The sequence below is a fragment of the Phocoena sinus genome, chromosome 12 (genome assembly GCF_008692025.1).
Source record: "Phocoena sinus isolate mPhoSin1 chromosome 12, mPhoSin1.pri, whole genome shotgun sequence".
Classification (NCBI taxonomy): domain Eukaryota; kingdom Metazoa; phylum Chordata; class Mammalia; order Artiodactyla; family Phocoenidae; genus Phocoena; species Phocoena sinus.
This window is the reverse complement of record NC_045774.1, coordinates 10,069,112-10,087,709: the sequence shown is the minus strand read 5'-3', so window position 1 is coordinate 10,087,709 and position 18,598 is coordinate 10,069,112. Positions and strand designations below refer to the sequence as shown.

General features: G+C 41.2%; 1 protein-coding gene across 4 annotated transcripts in view; it reads left to right on the top strand.

Annotated features, from left to right (window-relative positions):
- The window catches only part of ARID1B (AT-rich interaction domain 1B), a 416,165-nt gene that overhangs the window by 304,106 nt on the left and 93,461 nt on the right, over positions 1-18,598 (top strand). For all 4 annotated transcript variants that reach the window (XM_032650747.1, XM_032650746.1, XM_032650749.1 and 1 more), the window contains exon 6: positions 18,400-18,489. In XM_032650747.1, coding sequence (XP_032506638.1) covers positions 18,400-18,489 — 90 coding nt within the window. The remainder of the gene's footprint in view (positions 1-18,399; positions 18,490-18,598) is intronic.

The window sequence follows — 18,598 nt, the reverse complement described above, 5'->3', positions numbered from 1 at the left end:
ATGACAATAATTAGGGAATGTATCTCTAAGAAATTAATATTTGAGGGCTTCCCTGGTGGCGCAGTGGTTAAGAATCCACCTGCCAATGCAAGGGACATGTTTTCAAGCCCTGATCAGGGAAGATCCCACATGCCACGGAGTAACTAAGCCCGTGTGCCACAACTACTGAGCCTGCACTCTAGAGCCTGTGAGCCACAACTACTGAAGCCCTTGTGCCTAGAGCCTGTGCTCCACAACAAGAGAAGCCACCGCAATGAGAAGCCCGTGCACCGCAATGAAGAGTAGCCCCCGCTCCCGCAACTAGAGAAAGCCTGTGCGCAGCAACGAAGATCCACGGCAGCCAAAAATAAATAAATAATTTTTTAAAAAAAGAAATTAATATTCGAACAAGAGGCTCAGTGAATGAAGGTGAAAAGCAAGCCATGTGAATATCTGGGAGTGAGGTATCCAGGCAGAGCAAAGAGCAAGTACAGAGGCCCTGAGTCAGTAATGTGTTTGGTGTGCTGGGCAGGGGACACAGAAAGGTGGGCAGTTAGATTAGAGAGTGACCCAGGACCGGCTTATATCGGGCTTTGTAGGTTATGATTGGAATTTAGGAATTTAAGTGTGATGGTAGAGAAGGCAGAGAGGATGGCGTGATCCATTGCAGGCTGTAAAAGGATCATTGTGGCTGCTGAGTGACCTGTAGAGGGGACGGGTAGAAGCCGCTAGACTGGTTAGGAGACCACTGCAGTAGCCTAGGGGAAGCTTGGTCGTGGCTGGATGTGTGGGTAGCAGTAGCGGGGGCAGAAGGATTTTGGCCCAAGAGATTGGTAAATGGTGGTTCTGTATGGTGGAAGACAAAGGAAGGAACAGGTGTTTGTAGGGGGAATCTAGAGTTTGATTTTGAAGATGTTACATTTGACACGCCTGTTAGGCATCCGAAGGGAGATTTTGAATAGGCAGCTGGTTATACGAAGACTCTGGATTCAGAGTAGAGATCTAGGCTGGAGAAAACAGTTTGTGAGTCATTAGAATTCTAGATGAGATCACCTAGGACACCTGGCCTACATCACAGTCACCTGGAGGGCTTGTGTAAGCACAGATGACCGGACCCCACACCGAGTTTCTGAGTCAGTAGGTTTGGGGTGGACCTGGAGAATTGGCGTTTCCAACACGTTCCTAACTGAAGCTGAAGTTGCGGTCTGGGAACTGCTGACCTGGGGAATGAGTAAAGGTCAGTGGTTCTCAACTCTGGCTATACAGGACATCCTGGGAGAGGCTGGTGGTAGGCCAGACCCCAGAGATGCCAACTTAATTGTTCTAACTGGAATACTCCATGTACTTTTTTTAAAGCTCTCCAGGTGATTATTATGTGCAGCCAAGGTTTGAGAAATACCGAGAGAAGAATTCTGAGGACTGAATCCTAGGGCACTCCGAAATGTAGAGACCATGAATAGGAAAAGGAACAGCCAGTGGCAGAACTGGAAAATAGGGAGAGTGTGGTGCTCTAGAAGCAATGCAAAGAAAGAGTTTCTGGAATGTGGAAGAGACCAACTGTGTCCATTACAGCCTAACACTTCCCTTGAAGTGTTCCAAAGGCATGTTTTAAAAGGAAGCTAGTATTCCCAGTTATGATCATGTATGTATTGGTCATAGAAAAGCTTAGGGATAAATAGCTCATTTTTTGAGGGCTGCATATTGCTTTTTTTTTTTCTTTCTGTAACTAGGGTCTGATTCAGTTGAAATTGTAATGTCATGGGAAAAAATTATTGTGATAAAATAATTGTTATATTCTCAGGCCTAATTCCGTTAGTAATAGAATCCCTTATTTTCACAGTTGTTCTCCTAATTCTGTTTCACACAAAATCCAAGAATCATGTCATTTAAATTCTACTTGAAAAAAAGGCAAGGGCTTCCCTGGTGGCGCAGTGGTTGAGAGTCCGCCTGCCGATGCAGGGGACACGGGTTTGTGCCCCGGTCCGGGAGGATCCCACATGCCGCATAGCGGCTAGGCCCCGTGAGCCACGGCCGCTGAGCCTGCGCGTCCGGAGTCTGTGCTCCGCAACGGGAGAGGCCACAACAGTGAGAGGCCCGCGTATTGTAAAAAAAAAAAAAAAAAAAAAAGGCGAAACATGTATTTTTAGAGAGCTGAACCCGAGTGCATACTTTTTTTATGTTGCATCATTGCTTTTTACTGGAAGTGGACAGAGGGAACTAGGTTAGTCCCTGTTTCAATTCTACTAAGAGTGATTTTGTGTCAGATCTTTGTTCCTAGAATTGAATTCCTTTTGCCTGGAATATCCATCCTGCCCCTTACCAGCTGGCAAACTCCTACTTATCCTTCAAGACCCAACTTCATTGTCTTTCCCTTTGCAAAGTCCTACCTATCCCTCCATGCCAAAGAGAGTCCTACTGTCTGTCCTACTGTCTAGGGTCCTCCAAATAGCCCCGGAGCCTCTTGAGGGCAGTGATCATTGCTTCCTTTTTATCCTCCATGCCAAGAACAGTGCCTGACAAGTAAGAGGCACTCCAAAAATGTTGGCCAAATCAAAGAGCTCACAGTTGTCTTGGAATAAACAGGAATTCAAGAAAAGAAAGTACTAAAATTTATAACTTATATAACCTTTCCTCCTATACGCTGGGAACCATCTTTCTGCATCTGTGTTTCACAGTTTATGGGATCATTCTATTTCCCTCCCTCTGGAAAGAGATTCCACTATGATAAGATTATTCTACTTTCTTTCCCCTCAAAAACAGAACATGAATTAGTGGTCCCAAGATTTGTCAGTTTAAACCAGACCTCTACATATGTAGACCCTGCCTGATTCTAATCCATCATACACAGAAATTGTGTCACATAAGTATTGTAGCAAATTTCTGGGATTGTCTGATATCCAGTTTTATTCATTATCTCATTGTTTTTAATAAATATCTATTATTAATAACTAACCGTATCTTCCAAGAAAATGGCCAATTAGATTGGCTACAGGGAGAGTTTTGTCATTACCCAGATAATATTCCCGTTTCCCAAGTAGCCATTATCAGCATTGGCTGGATAAACATGGAGTTTGAAATACTAGCTAGTGACTAGAATTTGGCCTTCAGCAACACATGAGTAATAGGCTCCAGATATTTGAAAGTGACAAGTAGAAGAAGATAAAAAAAAAATGTCTAGGGCTTCCCTGGTGGCACAGTGGTCGAGAGTCCGCCTGCCGATGCAGGGGACACACGGATTCGTGCCCCGGTCCGGGAGGATCCCACGTGCCGCGGAGCGGCTGGGCCCATGAGCCATGGCCGCTGAGCCTGCGCGTCCGGAGCCTGTGCTCCACAACGGGAGAGGCCACAGCAATGAGAGGCCCGTGTTCGCAAAAAAAAAAAAAATGTCTATTCGTGAAAAAGATACATTTCCAAATCTGAACATTTACTTAAAATCTTAAATAAAAGAAAGATTAAAAAGTACATGAGGAGGGCTTCCCTGGTGGTGCAGTGGTTAAGAATCCGCCTGCCAATGCAGGGGACACGGGTTCGAGCCCTGGTCCGGGAAGATCCCACATGCCGTGGAGCAACTAACTCCGTGCACCACAGCTGCTGAAGCCCGCGCGCCTAGAGCCCGTGCTCCGCAGCAAGAGAAGCCCACGCACCACAGAAGAGTAGGCCCTGCTCGCCACAACTAGAGAAAGCCCCCGCACAGCAACGAAGACCCATCGCAGCCAAAAATAAGTAAATTAATAACATTTTAAAAATACATGAGGATATGATCCAGAACGTCTTCCTTTGTCCCTGTGTTGCCACAGTCGATGGACATCCTGCCCTCTCAGAATGGCCCCTGTATCAGGCTCTGCGTGACCTGGGCTTGCCCACGAGGCCCCTTTGCAGTCACCTCTAGGGTGTTGCTTTGCCGGCAGCCCTGGCCATCCTTTGTTCCTAAGAGGCGTAGCCCTGAGCACATCACTGCTGCCTCCCCCACTTGGCTACCCCTAGGACCTTTAAATTAAAATAATAAAGTAGTGTAAAGTGTTGGCTGTGCCTCTTAGAACCGGTCCCAACCTTTTTGGCACCAGGGGCCGGTTTCATGGAAGACAGTTCTTCCACAGACGGGGGCGGGGGTGGGGGGGGGGGGTGGGGGATGGTTCAGGTGGTAATGCGAGCGGGGCCCCCTCCCTGCAGGGCGTAAGGACACTCCTCTGTGGGTCTCTATGGTAGCTGCACAACAGCTCCGCGCTGGTGAGCATCCGTGTGTGGTACTTTCCACAGCTACTTATGTTTACACTTGAGAGGTGTCCTGACTTGTTGGGACCCAGGATGAGAAATTTGTGACAAGAGGGGATGGAGGCAAGTGAAACTGTTATTTAAGGAAAGCAAGTGCCTTGGCTTTAAAAAGGCTTGTGTCTATCAGGCAGTATAGAGCAGCGATCAAGTAGGAGAAGAGGGAGCAGGCAGGCGCCTCATCTAATCTTTCTCCTGGGGGCCCAGGTGGACAAATTGGCAACCCTGTTCACAGCTTTTTTTCCCTCTCCCCTTTGTACCGTAAGAACTGCTAATCGGATCCATGCTGCTGCAACTGTGGTTAGTTATTAACGAAATAAAAGCAGATTTCTTCAAAAGAACGGGTGGGGGAAACGACTATACAAAATTGCCAGGTTGTTAGAATCTTAAATGCACAGCAGTCAGTTTTTTCCCTTATTCTGAATTATACGATGAATACAAGTCTTTCATCCGTCACTATACCCATTTCTTCAGAAGGCAGCCAAATAGTAAGCTTCTCAAACAGAAAAGGAGTCTTAGAAAGAGGAAAAATATTGAGGAGGCATAAGAATGGGTCAGAGTAGGGGGAAATTCAGTTTGGTTTTTACTAACCCCTCCCCTGCCTCGTACCTTACGTCAAAGCAGGGATTAGAACCGATGTGGCTGGTAGCCATCCTGCATTTTATGTCTGGTGTTCCACATGATTCAGAAGCTGCCTGTTTCTTACAGGTGACAGAGTGCTATGGATCTAGACTTCCTGGTGGAGGACAGACCAGCTGTGTTATAACTGAACACAAATCTACTTCTCTTTCCTCCAAGATTTTTCTGTACCCAGAGACTTTTGGATTGTGTACCTTAGCTCCAGACCTGTTGTGGAGGACGTATATTTATGAGGGTGTTTGAACACAGACACTGAGCAGATTTTCAGTATGGGCGTTTATATATTTTCGTGCATTTCTGACGTTCATAAGGGATACCTCCTGAGATCCTCAAGTTTCCCAAAGATGGAAGTGGCTCCCGCTTTCAACCAAATCACATCTTTGGTCATATTACCTATTTCCTATACACGTCTTCACACTGAAAGTTAACTAAAGTTGATAAACTTTCTCTAAGGTTTTGTCTTTCATTTGGTGGCTTTTTTTCTTGTCTCTCAAAAGAACGGTTGTTGACTCACGTCACCGGAGTTGGTAGGGGAGTAAGGAAGGTCTGAACTGAACAGCGCTGGGAACGGGGGGCAGCCGGATTAAGCCACATTGCTCGGGCCCTCGCCAGCTGTAGGACAGGACTGAGAGTCACGCCGCCGTAAAATCAGGCACCACACCTCTCCCACCCCTTCTAGGTCTCTTAGGAACAGTCCAGACTAAGAATGGTATATTTTAAGGCTGCAAATCTCCTCCTGTAGCTAAGTGTTTTAGGGCTCTGGTTTATCTTGAATCAAAGATTTTAGAGATCCAAAGAGCAGAGTTTAGAAGTCTGTTCTGCCTTGTGTTCCCTGACTTGTCGTGCACCTTGTGAGAGAGTGAGTTTCTTGCCTCAAGTTCTCTGGAGAAAAGTGTCTACCCAAAAGGACTTTAATGAGTGTCAGGTAATGAGACTATCCGACTGGCTTCCGTGTGAAAAGACGTTAGGTAACTTTAGTACTTACTAACAGAGGGCAAATGGGAAAATTCTGGTTTGAATCCAGTCGGCTAGGTGAGATAATAATGTCTTATAACAAGTTTACAAAATAAAAACAAGCAAACAAACAAAAACCCCAAAGAGTTTTTACTACAGCCCTGTAAAGGCGTAATTCTTACGTAGAATGCATCATATTTGCTTTGTTTTTCACTTGTCAGCTACTCTAAGTTGGACTTCAGCAGTAAGGTTAACAGGAAGACTCATAGCCCTCAGACTACAGTGGGGGAAATAGTTGGAAACGTGATCCAGCTGGGGTTTGTTTGCTTAGAGTGAAGGTATGGCTCTCATAAGGGTTCGGTCATGTTCGGGGCATCTTGGGAATTTCCTCATTACCTTAATGCCTTAGAAGTATACAAGTTGCGTATGCCTTTGCAGTACTAATTTATATTTTTAGGACCCAGTGACACATCAACAGTTTGCAGTATCTTGGGTAAGGACTGATGAAAATCTAACCCTGTTTTGAATGAACTTTTGAGCCATAAGACATAGAAAGGTTTGTCATCCAAGGTTCACGCTAACTCTTTGAAGTTGGGGGACCAGGTTGCTGTGGTTCTCTGCTTCCATTTGGAGGGTACAGGTAGGTGAAAACGTTACTTTCTGGTTTATACTGCTGTAATCTGAGATTGAGTTGGTTCACAGTAAAGAATTGTGTTGACAGCCTGTTCACAGCTGCCTTCCCACCTTCCAGTACCCTGATACAGCACCTCCTGATAAGAGCGAGATCCTATTTAAAACACACCAAACAATAGTAAGTGCTGTGAGTCCACAGTCAAGCCCTTCAGTAAACTCTTCACTCTAAGCTGCACCCTGAGCAGATTCCATATTTTTTTTTCATTTGTTTTGTGTTTTGTGGTCCGCGGGCCTCTCACTGTTGTGGCCTCTCCCGTTGCGGAGCACAGGCTCCGGACGCGCAGGCTCAGCGGCCATGGCTCACGGGCCCAGCCGCTCCGCGGCATGTGGGAGCTTCCCGGACCAGGGCACGAACCCACGTCCCCTGCATCAGCAGGTGGACTCTCAACCACTGCACCACCAGAGAAGCCCCAGATTCCATATTTTTAATGTCTGCTTTGGAGCACACTGGAGTTGATGGCAGTCAGCTGGCTTTGTGAATCTGAGTAAGAAAGATTTTTTTCCCTTTATTGAAGCAAATGAAATAGAAGACACTGGCAGAGCGATGCTATACTCAAAATAATTTGTGGATTTTCTAACTTATCTAAATAAATGCCTAAGACTAGGACATTCGATGAATTTATGGATTATTGAAAACTCATTTTTCACTCACACCATTGCTCTTAGGCATTATGCAGGTATTTAAGTTTACTAAAGAAATGACCAGTGAAATCCTTGCTGCTTGCATTGCAGAGCTGCACTATCTAATCACACTCTGGTTTGGATACTGTCTTAGATAAGATGTTCAGTGATTTCCATAGATATGGAGCCCACCGTGCAATCCACCATTGCCATCTCTTAACAAAATCATGTTTGTCTTTTACCATGGCAGAAGAGAAGATCCTAACCAGTACTTTGTGTTTTAGAAATGAAAGGAATGGCTTCTACTGTGGAAAGAAGTTACAGTGTTCTTACCAGGGACTGGCAGAATATAAGAAATATATCATCCAGGGCTTCCCTGGTGGCGCAGTGGTTAAGAATCTGCCTGCCAACGCAGGGGACACGAGTTCAAGCCCTGGTCCGGGAAGATCCCACATGCCGCGGAGCAACTAAGCCCATGTGCCACAACTACTGAGCCCGCATGCCACAACTACTGAAGCCCACATGCCTAGAGCCCGTGCTCGGCAACAGGAGAAGCCACCGCAATGAGAAGCCCACGCACCACAACGAAGGGTAGCCCTTGCTCGCCACAACTAGAGAAAGCCCGCGCACAGCATCGAAGACCCAATGCAGCAGAAAATAAAAATAAATAAGAATTAGAAAAAAGAAGAAAAGAAATATATCATACAGAAAGCCTGTAAAGTCAGACTGTGGGAGAGAGTCTCATGTTCTGCTTGAGAGAGAGCTGACTTCCATAACATGAAGAAAGTGTGAGGATATATTAGAAAAAAGCAACCCAGTGTCTTAGTTTGCGATGCGCAGAACTGAGTAATAGAGGGAAGTGCACAATGAAAGTTGGTCAGGGCTGTGATGTATTGGTGTATGCAGTGTAGCAGTAGTTTCTACAATGTGTTGTTTTTTATTTTTAAGCTCCTCACTAAAGTTAGTGACACCACCAAGAATTCTTGAAGAGCAGAAGAATAATTCAGTTGCTAATTGCTAAAAACTATGTAATATATATTGATTTCTGTAGCAGCATTCCAGGGAAAGAACTTAGTCATAGTAGAATTGTTCGCAAAGTGACTGGAAACAGTCCTCGTTTCTTCTCAATATCCGACAATGGCCACAGCTGCCCTACATATTCTAACAAGCCTGTCTTACCCTTGTTAATTTCAAGAAATTTATGAATAGGATCCAAGACTTTGTCACTGAACACCTCATGATCCCCACATACCCTAAAGACCCTTACTGAGGAGGATTGGCCAACAAAATCCTTCAGGTTTCTATGATTCAATGTGTCGTTTCATGTTAATTTTAAGACGCCAATCCTCTTGAACTACTAATGGAGGACTATCATTTAGGACATTGCCTTATATATGGGAAGTACAGAGTGGTTTTTTATGTCATTTTTTACATTCAAGTAAAACCATCTCCAATTTATATAAGAACTTGATAAGACAAATAAATATGCATTCCAGATGTTGCTCTGTCTTTATCCACTTTTGCCCAATGTCAGCTAATGTAGTAAAATTGGAGGGGGAGAATGGATTCCTGGGAGTAAATTTGAGATCAACTAGTGCCTGTCATTAAAACTCCAGATTTGCCATGTTGATTAGTTATATCACTATTCCATCTTGGATAACTAAATCCATCTTAGGTTGGTTGATTTTTTTTTTTTTTTTTAGCTGCAACAGTGAGAAGGGAAGAAATGCTTTTTCTCCAGCCAGTACAACTTTTGAAAAATAGGATTTCTGGGTATTTCTTTGTCTGTTAGTATTATTTAGAGATAGCACAATGTTACTTTTAAAAGGGTGAATGATTTGTTTGCTAGAGGCTGTTGTAGTTCAGAGTTAGCGTGTTTGTTCTTACTGTTTCTATAGTTGTATGCTGTAGTAATTTAGAAAGGAATTAACCAAGGGAAATTTTAGTGTAAGTAAATGATTAATGTAGAAATCCTACTCATCTCATGTTTATTCTCTGCTACCCCAACACAACAGTGGTGGAGTATAACTTAAACATGATTACATCTGATCAATAGTTCTGATTTGTTTATTGGTTTTGGTCTGGCCAAAAGAAGTTGGAAGAATAAAACTACAAGGAACCACTTCTCTAAAAATATATCTGCTAAATGTACTTGCCATTTAAGTCTTAGACCTGCATTTGCATTAAGTGCTGGGGAATCCAGTGCATCCTATACTAGATCTAATTTGAAGAGGACATAAATCAAATTCTGTTACTGACATTTATTTATGGAGGCCTCTTTACTAGGTATGGAGAGTGTACCAGCTTTTTAAGTCATTGCTGTTGTTAATAAATACCATTCGATATTTACTGACTTTTTGAGCAGGTGTTCCTGAATGTTTTTTTAATGATATTACTGTTTAGAATAGGGGTCAGCAACTACCACCTTTGGGCCAAATCCAGCTCGCCACCTGTTTTTGTATGTAAAGATTTATTTATGCTCCTCTGTTTATATGTTGTCTATGGCTGCTTTTGTACTACAACAGCTGAGTTGCATAGTTGAGACAGAGAACATATAGCCTGCAAAACCTAGAATTTATACTATCTGGCAATCTACAGGAAAAAGTTTGCCTATTCCTGATCTAGAATAATAAGATAAAACTACATGATTACTGAGAGCTTATAAAGATCTAATTAACTGTTAGTCTGCACTTGGTTTCTGGAGTAATCAACCACACATTTATTTATTCAACAAATATTTATTGTTTTTGTTTTTGTGTTTGCGGTACATGGGCCTCTCACTGTCGCGGCCTCTCCCATCACGGAGCACAGGCTCTGGACGCGCAGGCTCAGCGGCCATGGCTCACGGGCCCAGCCGCTCCGCGGCATGTGGGATCCTCCCGGACCGGGGCACGAGCCCGTGTCCCCTGCATCGGCAGGCGGGCTCTCAACCACTGCGCCACCAGGGAAGCCCAACAAATATTTATTGAATGCTTACTATATGTCTGGTTCAGGGGATATAGTAGGGAAAGAATAGAATTCTCCATACTCGTGGAATTTACATTCTGTTGAGATGAGACAAACAATACAGAGAAGTAAAATAAGAACTATGGGGATTGTCAAGACTGCGTTGCCTGTAAGAAACAGAACTTAGCACTTGTGAGTACTGACTGCCCCCACCATCTTGGTCTATGAAGTATATGAACCTGTAATATATTCATGTCTCATTCCATCCACTGTAAGTTACACATTACTAGATGTGTGCTAATTTACCAAAATTATACATACTAGCCTGTTCTCCCAATTTGTTACATACTAAAATGGTAATGTTTTGTTCATAAAATTGTTTAATTGATGATTATCTTGATTCAGTTCTTAAAAGCTATTTTTAATTAGAATAATTTCCCTCAAACCCTATCCTAGTGTTAAAACTCTAAGGAAAATATTAGCAAAGAAAATACAGTAGTACATTAGGAGAATAATGCCCCACGACTAAATGAGATTTATTCCAGGAATGCAAGATTGGTTCAATATTAACAACTCCATTAATATGATATGCTGTATAAACAAATATAAAGAAAAATATTATTTCCTTTAATAAAATTCAATACCCAATCATGATAAAAAACACTCAAGGAAATAGCAATTGAAGGACACTTTCTCAACATGGTAAAATGCACATGCCTTAGTTTTAAAGCCAATATCTTATGTAGTGAGGGGAATCATTAGAGACATTTCCACTAAGATAGAAACAAGGCAACGATGACCACTGTCTCCACAGCTATTCAGCAGTGTTCTAGAGACATTAGCCAGTGCAGTTAGACAAGAGAACTCAAAGGCATAAGAATGAGCATAGAAGAAGTAAAACTGTCCTCTATACAGATGATACAATAGTAAACCTAGAAAACCCCAGAGAATCAATGATAAATTAACTCAAACTATTAAAGAATTCAGTGCAGTAGCAGGATATAAAGTTAACATACAAAAAGCAGTAGCCTATACACAAGCAATAAACAGAAGACCTACTGGTAGGGAAAAAAAAATCCTATTTGTAATAGCAACAAAGAAGGTGAAATGCACAGGAATAAATTTAACATAAAATGTGCTGCAAAACTTCTTTGTACCTGAAAGAAACTAAAGAAGAGACTTGAACAAATGAAAGCCATCTCCTGTTGTCGGATACGATGAACCCGACAGTCATCAGTTCTCCTTCTGTTAATTTATAATATTGGTGTAGTCCCAGTAAACATATCAACAAGTTATTTTATATAGTTAGATAGGTTGATACTAAACTTCAGATAGAAAAACAAACATGCTAAAAAAACATTGAAAAAGGAAAAGCGGGGATGGGAGTTGGGGGGAGGACCAGCCTCACTAGACATTAAAACATGCTGTAAGAGTAGACTTTAAAAGGTTCTCATCACAAAAGATAAAATTAGATCCATATCTCTTACCACTCAAACAAAAAAGTTCCCAGTATATTAAGATGAAAACACATGTGTACGTGAAAAAAACTGAGTTCCTCTTTAACTTTGGCACAGAGAAAAGCTTTCTCACTATGACTTAGAACCCAAAGACAATAAAAATAAAAATGGATGAGGCACTTCCCTCGTGGCACAATGGTTAAGAATCCGCCTGCCAATGCAGGGGACACGGGTTCGCGCCCTGGTCCGGGAAGATCCCACATGCCGCGGAGCAGCTAAGCCCGTGAGTTACAACTGCTGAGCCCACGTGCCTAGAGCCCGTGCTCCACAACAAGAGAAGCCGCTGCAATGAGAAGCCCGCGCCCTGCAACGAAGAGTAGCCCCTGCTTGCCACAACTAGCGAAAGCCCACATGCAGCAACGAAGACTCAGTGCAGCCAAAGATAAATAAATTAATTTTAAAAAAAAGAGGAGGGACATAAATTATTTTAAAAAAAAGGATGACTTTGATTACCTTTTTAAAAATCCCATTATAAAATATACCATAAACAAAAGACAGCTGGCAGACTCGAAGACAATATTCACAACTTATACCACAGACAAAGGGCTAGCATCCCTGATATATAAAGAACTATTAAAAATTTCAGGACAAAGGACTAAAAACCCAGGTAGAAAAATGGGGGGACGACAGGAACAACAGATTCACAAAATATAAAAATAACCCCCAAACATGAAAAAGTGGTCAAACTCAGAATTAGAGAAATGCAGATTCAAAAATCTCAGATACCATTTCTCACATAAAGACTGGCAAACATTTTTTAAATGACAGCATATTGTTAGCGAAGTTACGGAGAGACAGGCCCTTCAGACATTGCTGGTGAGAATGTAAGTCTTTTTGTACATAGGTACATATGTCTTTTTATATAACTGACTCTTCGAACCATAGAAATATTTCACAGACCAACAAATAGCAAAACAATTAAAGCGTCATGGAGGGAAATTTGAAAATGCAGAACCTCCTGACCCAGAGATCCCTCTACAAGGAATTTACCCTAAAGATAGGCCTCCAACAGTACAGAATTGCATATGCAAAAGATTGGAAACAACCTAAATGCCTATACATAGGAAAGTGGTTGAGTAAACTATGGAACACTCACAAAAAGGAGAGCTATGTACCTATTTTTTAAATAAGGAAAATGCTATAAATTGATAGGAAGTACTCTCAGGACTTGCTGTTAAGTGAAAAAGCAAAGCTTGAAAGATAACCTAGGATATGCAACTTTTCACGTAAGGAAGAAGATAATATAAGGGAATATACAGCTATCTTCTCATTTATGCAAAAAAAATATGTGAAAGATAAAGATAAACCAAAAACTAAAGGGATTGGTTATTTATAGAGGGCAGATGGGAAAAGGGGTAGGAAGAAGGAGAAATGGGAAGAAGGTAGCAGGGACGAGGAGGGAGTGACTCCTGGGCATATGTCTTTTTGCGTAGCTCTGACTCTTAGAACCGTAAAAGTATTTCACATACCCCCCTAAATTTGAAAACAGTTAAAACCAATCAGTATGCGAAGGGAACTCAAAATGAAATATAAGCCCTAACAAATGACTCGGTGTTTTTCATAAGGATATAGTCTAGTAATTCTGAAATTACTTTGTGTGTAGAACAGAATTGAACAGTGTGTAAATTGATTTAGATAATGAGGGCTGCTTTTCTTAATGTTGGAGAAAGAACTTATAAATAAGGACAGGGAGAAGGGTAAAATGTACCCTCTAGTTTTGGATTGGAGTTAGAGGTATTTGCATAAACTGATGATTACATACACACACAAATAAATACTAAGATACAGAGTATACATGTATGCATTAGTGTACATACACATTTCCTACCTCTGTTCACTGAGAGGGCCTAGAAGCAATAAGTCCCCGGGAATAACGCGCAGACCCAATGCCCAGATCTTAGCCTCTGAACACCATCCTCCAATAAAAGAGAGGAGCCTGGAAGATCTTGTGATTCCAAAAATAAGGATTTGAAAAAAATAAAATAAGAATTTGGAACAATTTGAGCAACAAAATAATGGCAAGTTTGGATTTTAATCCACAAGTGTGTGAGTTTTCTGTTCTGTGTGACGAATTATCACAAATTTTGCAGCTTAAAACAGCACGCATTTATTATCTCACATTTTCTCTAGCCAGGAGTCCAGTCACAGCCTCTCAGGGCCACAAGGCTGTAGTCAGAGTGTTGGATGGTCTCGTTTTCATCTGGAGGCTCACCTAGGGAATAGTCTGCTTCCAATCTCATTCAGATTGTTAGAAGAATTCATTTCCAGTGGTTGTAGAAGTGAGGCCCTCAGGTTCCAGAGGCTGCCTGTCCTTGCCATGTGGCTCAGTTCACATCATAGAAGCTTACTTCTTCAAGGCCATCAGGAGCCTCCTTCAGCTCAGAGAAGCCCTAAGTCCTCTTTTAACATCAGGCCTACACAGGGTTAGCTCCCTTTTGATTTTTTCAAAGTCAACCGGTTAGGGACTTTAATTACATCTGTAAAATCGCTTTAACTTTGCCATATAAAATAATTTTAGGAATGATAGCCCATCGCTTTTGTTATATTCTTTGGCTAGAAGCCAAGTCACAGGTTCTGCCCTCAGTGACGAGGTGGAGATTACAGAAGAGTGTGACTCATTGGAAGTCATTCTGTAGTGTGTCTACCACACTGAGTCTGGATACAAACAGTCTAATAAATTCATAAACAAGTAGAGAAGAAGAGATAGTTCTTCCTTGTAATAGATTCCCATTAACAAATGTGGAAGGAAAGAGGGAAATAAAGAATCACTGTTAGCAAACACCACTGTAATAAATGTTGCAGACAAGATTCTCTAATGGATGCTAAAACTAGTGGATGCAGGTTTGAGGAGACACAGGATTTGCATAGTCTCAAATACCTCCTAAGATACTTATCGATTACCAAGGGCAGAATAGTAACTTTTTATTGGAGCTTGGTGGACAACAGCTTTGCCTAGTAATCAAGGTAAAGGTTACCACAATGAAACGTCAATGTCATGAACCCCTTGGTAGAATGAACTGGGAAGGGCGTGACACTTTTGTGGTACCAAAGTGCGCTACCTAGTTTCAATCATGACACAGTAACAGACTAAGCCAAATTGAAGGACATTCTACAGAATGACTGGTCAGTACTCTTCAAAAGCATCAAGGTCATAAAATATAAGGAAAGACTGATTAGACTGAAGGAGACTAGGGAGAAATAACAACTAAATGCGATATGAGACCCTAGAATGGAAAAAGAGACGTTAAGTGGAAAAATTGGTGAAATTCAAATATCTTTAATTAATAATCTTGTACCATCTTGTTCCTCTTGATAATTATATAAAGGTTCTATAAGATATGAACACAGGGGAGGTGGATTAAGGAATAGAAGGCAGCTCCTTGTATAGCTTTATAACTTTTCTCTGAGTCTAAAATTCATTAAACATAGAGCTTTTTTGTAAAAAATTATAGTATAGACTTGTGCTTACAGTATTAAGTCAGCAAAAGTAGAAATGCAGGCGACTTATTGATGTTTCATTTCTTAGTTTGTTGCACCAAAATTTAGGACAATATTGTGTACACAGTCACTGAAGAATGAATACATCAGTGTGAAGTGGTGGAATTTATTCTATCTCACAGGATAGTTGTTTTCCAGTTTTTTCCCCCCATTGTGCTTACATCGTTATAGACACAGACTAAGGGGAAAATGGGGCTTTCTTTATTTTTTTATTTTTTGCGGTACGCGGGCCTCTCGCTGATGTGGTCTCTCCCGTTGCGGAGCACAGGCTCCAGACGCCCAGGCTCAGCAGCCGTGGATCACGGGCCCAGCCGCTCCGCGGCACGTGGGATCTTCCCGGATCGGGGCACGAACCCGTGTCCCCCGCATTGGCAGGTGGACTCTCAACCACTGCGCCACCAGGGAAGCCCGGGGCTTTCTTTAAAAACTCAGTTTTAATGTTAAAGCCTTCTTGTGAATTTGGTTTATTTACTATATATGGCAACATTCTCTTTTAAAATAATCACCAAGAGGTTTTACTTACGTCGAACACGTATCATAAAAATCCATGGTTTTGGAGGTGTTCAGTCAATTCAGTTGGTTCAAAGGGCTCTAAATTTTCTTCTTTATATGGGCAGTGGACAGAAATGAGTCTTCTATATTATGTTTCTCAGACACGTTTTCTGATTCGTCATCTGCTCTGACGGTGCTTATACCTGTGCTAATGGTGGATGAAGTTATTTCTTAGTAACTATGCAGCTACTGATGGAAAGATAGGGGTTGAAAGCAAATGGAGAATTTTAAACAGTTTGGGCAAGTCTGGCTTTACCATGAAAAGGCTCTCGTTTGTTTCTTTAAAGGGTGGATTTAGTAAATGAGTAGATAGCTCATTGCTTTAGAGATATCTCTCTCAGAATCGCACCAGACAACCAGTAGTGCTGCTTGGATATGGAAGTATTTTATGAATTCATGAGAGTTCGTACAGCCTTTTTTATTTTTACTTGAAATATTGTATATAAGAGCGCCGCCTGGGGCGTGCATAGTGTAAGTAGTGGTGTCCAGTATTAACGTAGAGTTACTGTTTGTTTTTACTGTCATGAGTCTATGAATCCAGTCTGTCATGCAGAAACAATCATTATAATGTAAGCGCTTACTGTCTTACTGCAGCTGATTCCCCAGTGACATTTTAGAAAGTCAGTATTTGGCTGCAGAGCGCTTTAAGTTTCTAAATGGACTGGAGCTTGGGGGCCTTAGGGTATTTCATAGGAACCACGTGACCCTGAGTGGACATACAGCAACTTTTGTGTATCTGTAGCCAAGCTGATGGCAGTGTTTACCCTTGAAGTTGTTTTCACCCAAAATGTAAGTGTTTTTTTACTTTATATTTAATTATTTGGTACTAATACTAATTTATTACAGATGTCTAAGAGTAAATGATGAATGGGTAAACAAATTCTTTGCTGTTTGTCTAGGTCTTTTATCATCTAGTTGTGGCTCTAACTCCTACTGGTTTCGCAGCACATTTTTCAGTGTCTATAAATTCAGCTCTTGATTTTCACTTTATCTGAGAATGAAAGTGGCAGTTGTACCCAGCAGCATTCAAGTACATTCATAAGTTTTACATTCTTTTCTAAAAGTGAGAAACTAAACTCCCAAAAACAGTTTGAGAATTTTTTATAGTTGTATTTTAACAACTCTTTATACCTATTATCTAGATAGAAAATCATCCTCCTGCCTCTCTGGCTGTCACAGATACAGCTGTTATTAGAGTCAGTTAATGAGGGGTGGTCCTCAGAGACCATTCTCTTCCTGGTCTGTACTCAGGCTGCCTGGCCTAATAGATACGCCATCAGGTAAAAACACAAGAAGGGGTTTTTTTGTGTGTGTAAAACACCAGGCTCTGCACCACGACCTTTGCTGAGGTGAATTGGTGGTAATCTTCAGTACATTAATTTCCCTCTCTACTCAATAACTGTGATTCCTCTTAGCAATATACAGAACTATGCAAGAAGTGGGTCCTATGGTGTCAGAGCAGTTCACCTGATCTAGCATGATCACAGACTGACATGCCAGAGGGCTATGTAGGGATATATGTATGCAGGTATATATGGATATGTATGTATATGTGTGTGTGTCTGTGTCTGTGTGTTTGTGTATTTCTGTCTTTCCAATTTATTTTAGCAAAGGGGGAGGTTAGAAGATAAAAATAGCATGGTCCTCATATGCTTTGTGTATCTGTAGCCATGTTGATGGCAGTGTTTACCCTTCAAGCTGTCACCCAGAATGTAGGTGTTTTTTACTTTACAGTTATTTATTTGGTACTAATAGTAATTTACTACAGGTGTCCAAGAGTTAATGAACGGTTAAACAGTGCTTTGAGGATTATGCTAAATTCAACTGCCATTTTTATTCTATAATACTTTTAGCCTCAGAAATGTATCTAAACTTCTGAGGCAGAAAGTGAGTTGAGATTGTCAGGTGGCTCTGATGATTCTTAAATTTCAAAATCCTGTCTCTAGCCTTCACATGATTCACTGTCTCTCTTTAATTAATAAAATAGTAAATATCCTTTGCTTTAATTCATATTCTCAGATTAAGGACCATTCAATAACAAAGATTTATTAAATATTTGTTATGCTAATGGAGGGATTAAAGGAGTAAAAGACATGATTCCTGGCTCAAGGAGCTTACATTATAATTTGAAAAGACAAACAGCAAAAATTAAATCAATGGAAATCAAATAGATGGTAAATATTGCTTTATTAGCAATAAAGATCAAAAGAGATACAGAATAACATTTCTTCTTTAGTGATACTGTACACTATATTTTATAGTAGTGTTTTTGAATTGAGATTCTCCTCTAAGTTTTTGTTAAATCTCTGAAGTCACTTGATATTACTATATTGAATAAATACTACCAATGAAAAGTTGTTGGCCACTATTCACGCCTTCCCACTTAGAGACTAGTCTAGACTCAGGAGGATGAGGTTAATTCATCAGTCTTGGATTTTGTTAAATGCATTGTCGAAGTGTGTGTCAGGAGATTTCAGCTACAGATTGACTTGTCTGTGAATTTGGGGACTCATACAGTAAGAAACTGAACTTTCCAGGAGGTAATTCGATAAATATGTTTATGCCTGTTTCCTCATTGTTTTACCAAAAATGTGTAAAAATATCACTCTTGGAGCTATATAATTTTCTTCTGTGAACATGAAGATTAAATTTAACCGTGTCTTGGTTTTGCACAATTGCAATGTTAATGCAGAGGGTTCTCTATCCCCACTTCCCCTCCTGTGTTTTACAGGCAGTCAGATGCCTCCTCAGCCACCTGGGAGCCAGTCAGAATCCAGTTCTCATCCTGCCTTGAGCCAGTCACCAATGCCACAGGAAAGAGGTTGGTCTTCAATTCATATCTTACATACCTTTGTGTTTTGAGTATATAAGGCTTATATGAATTTGCTTACCTATGCACCTCCTGATAAATAATTTTTAAAAGGATATTA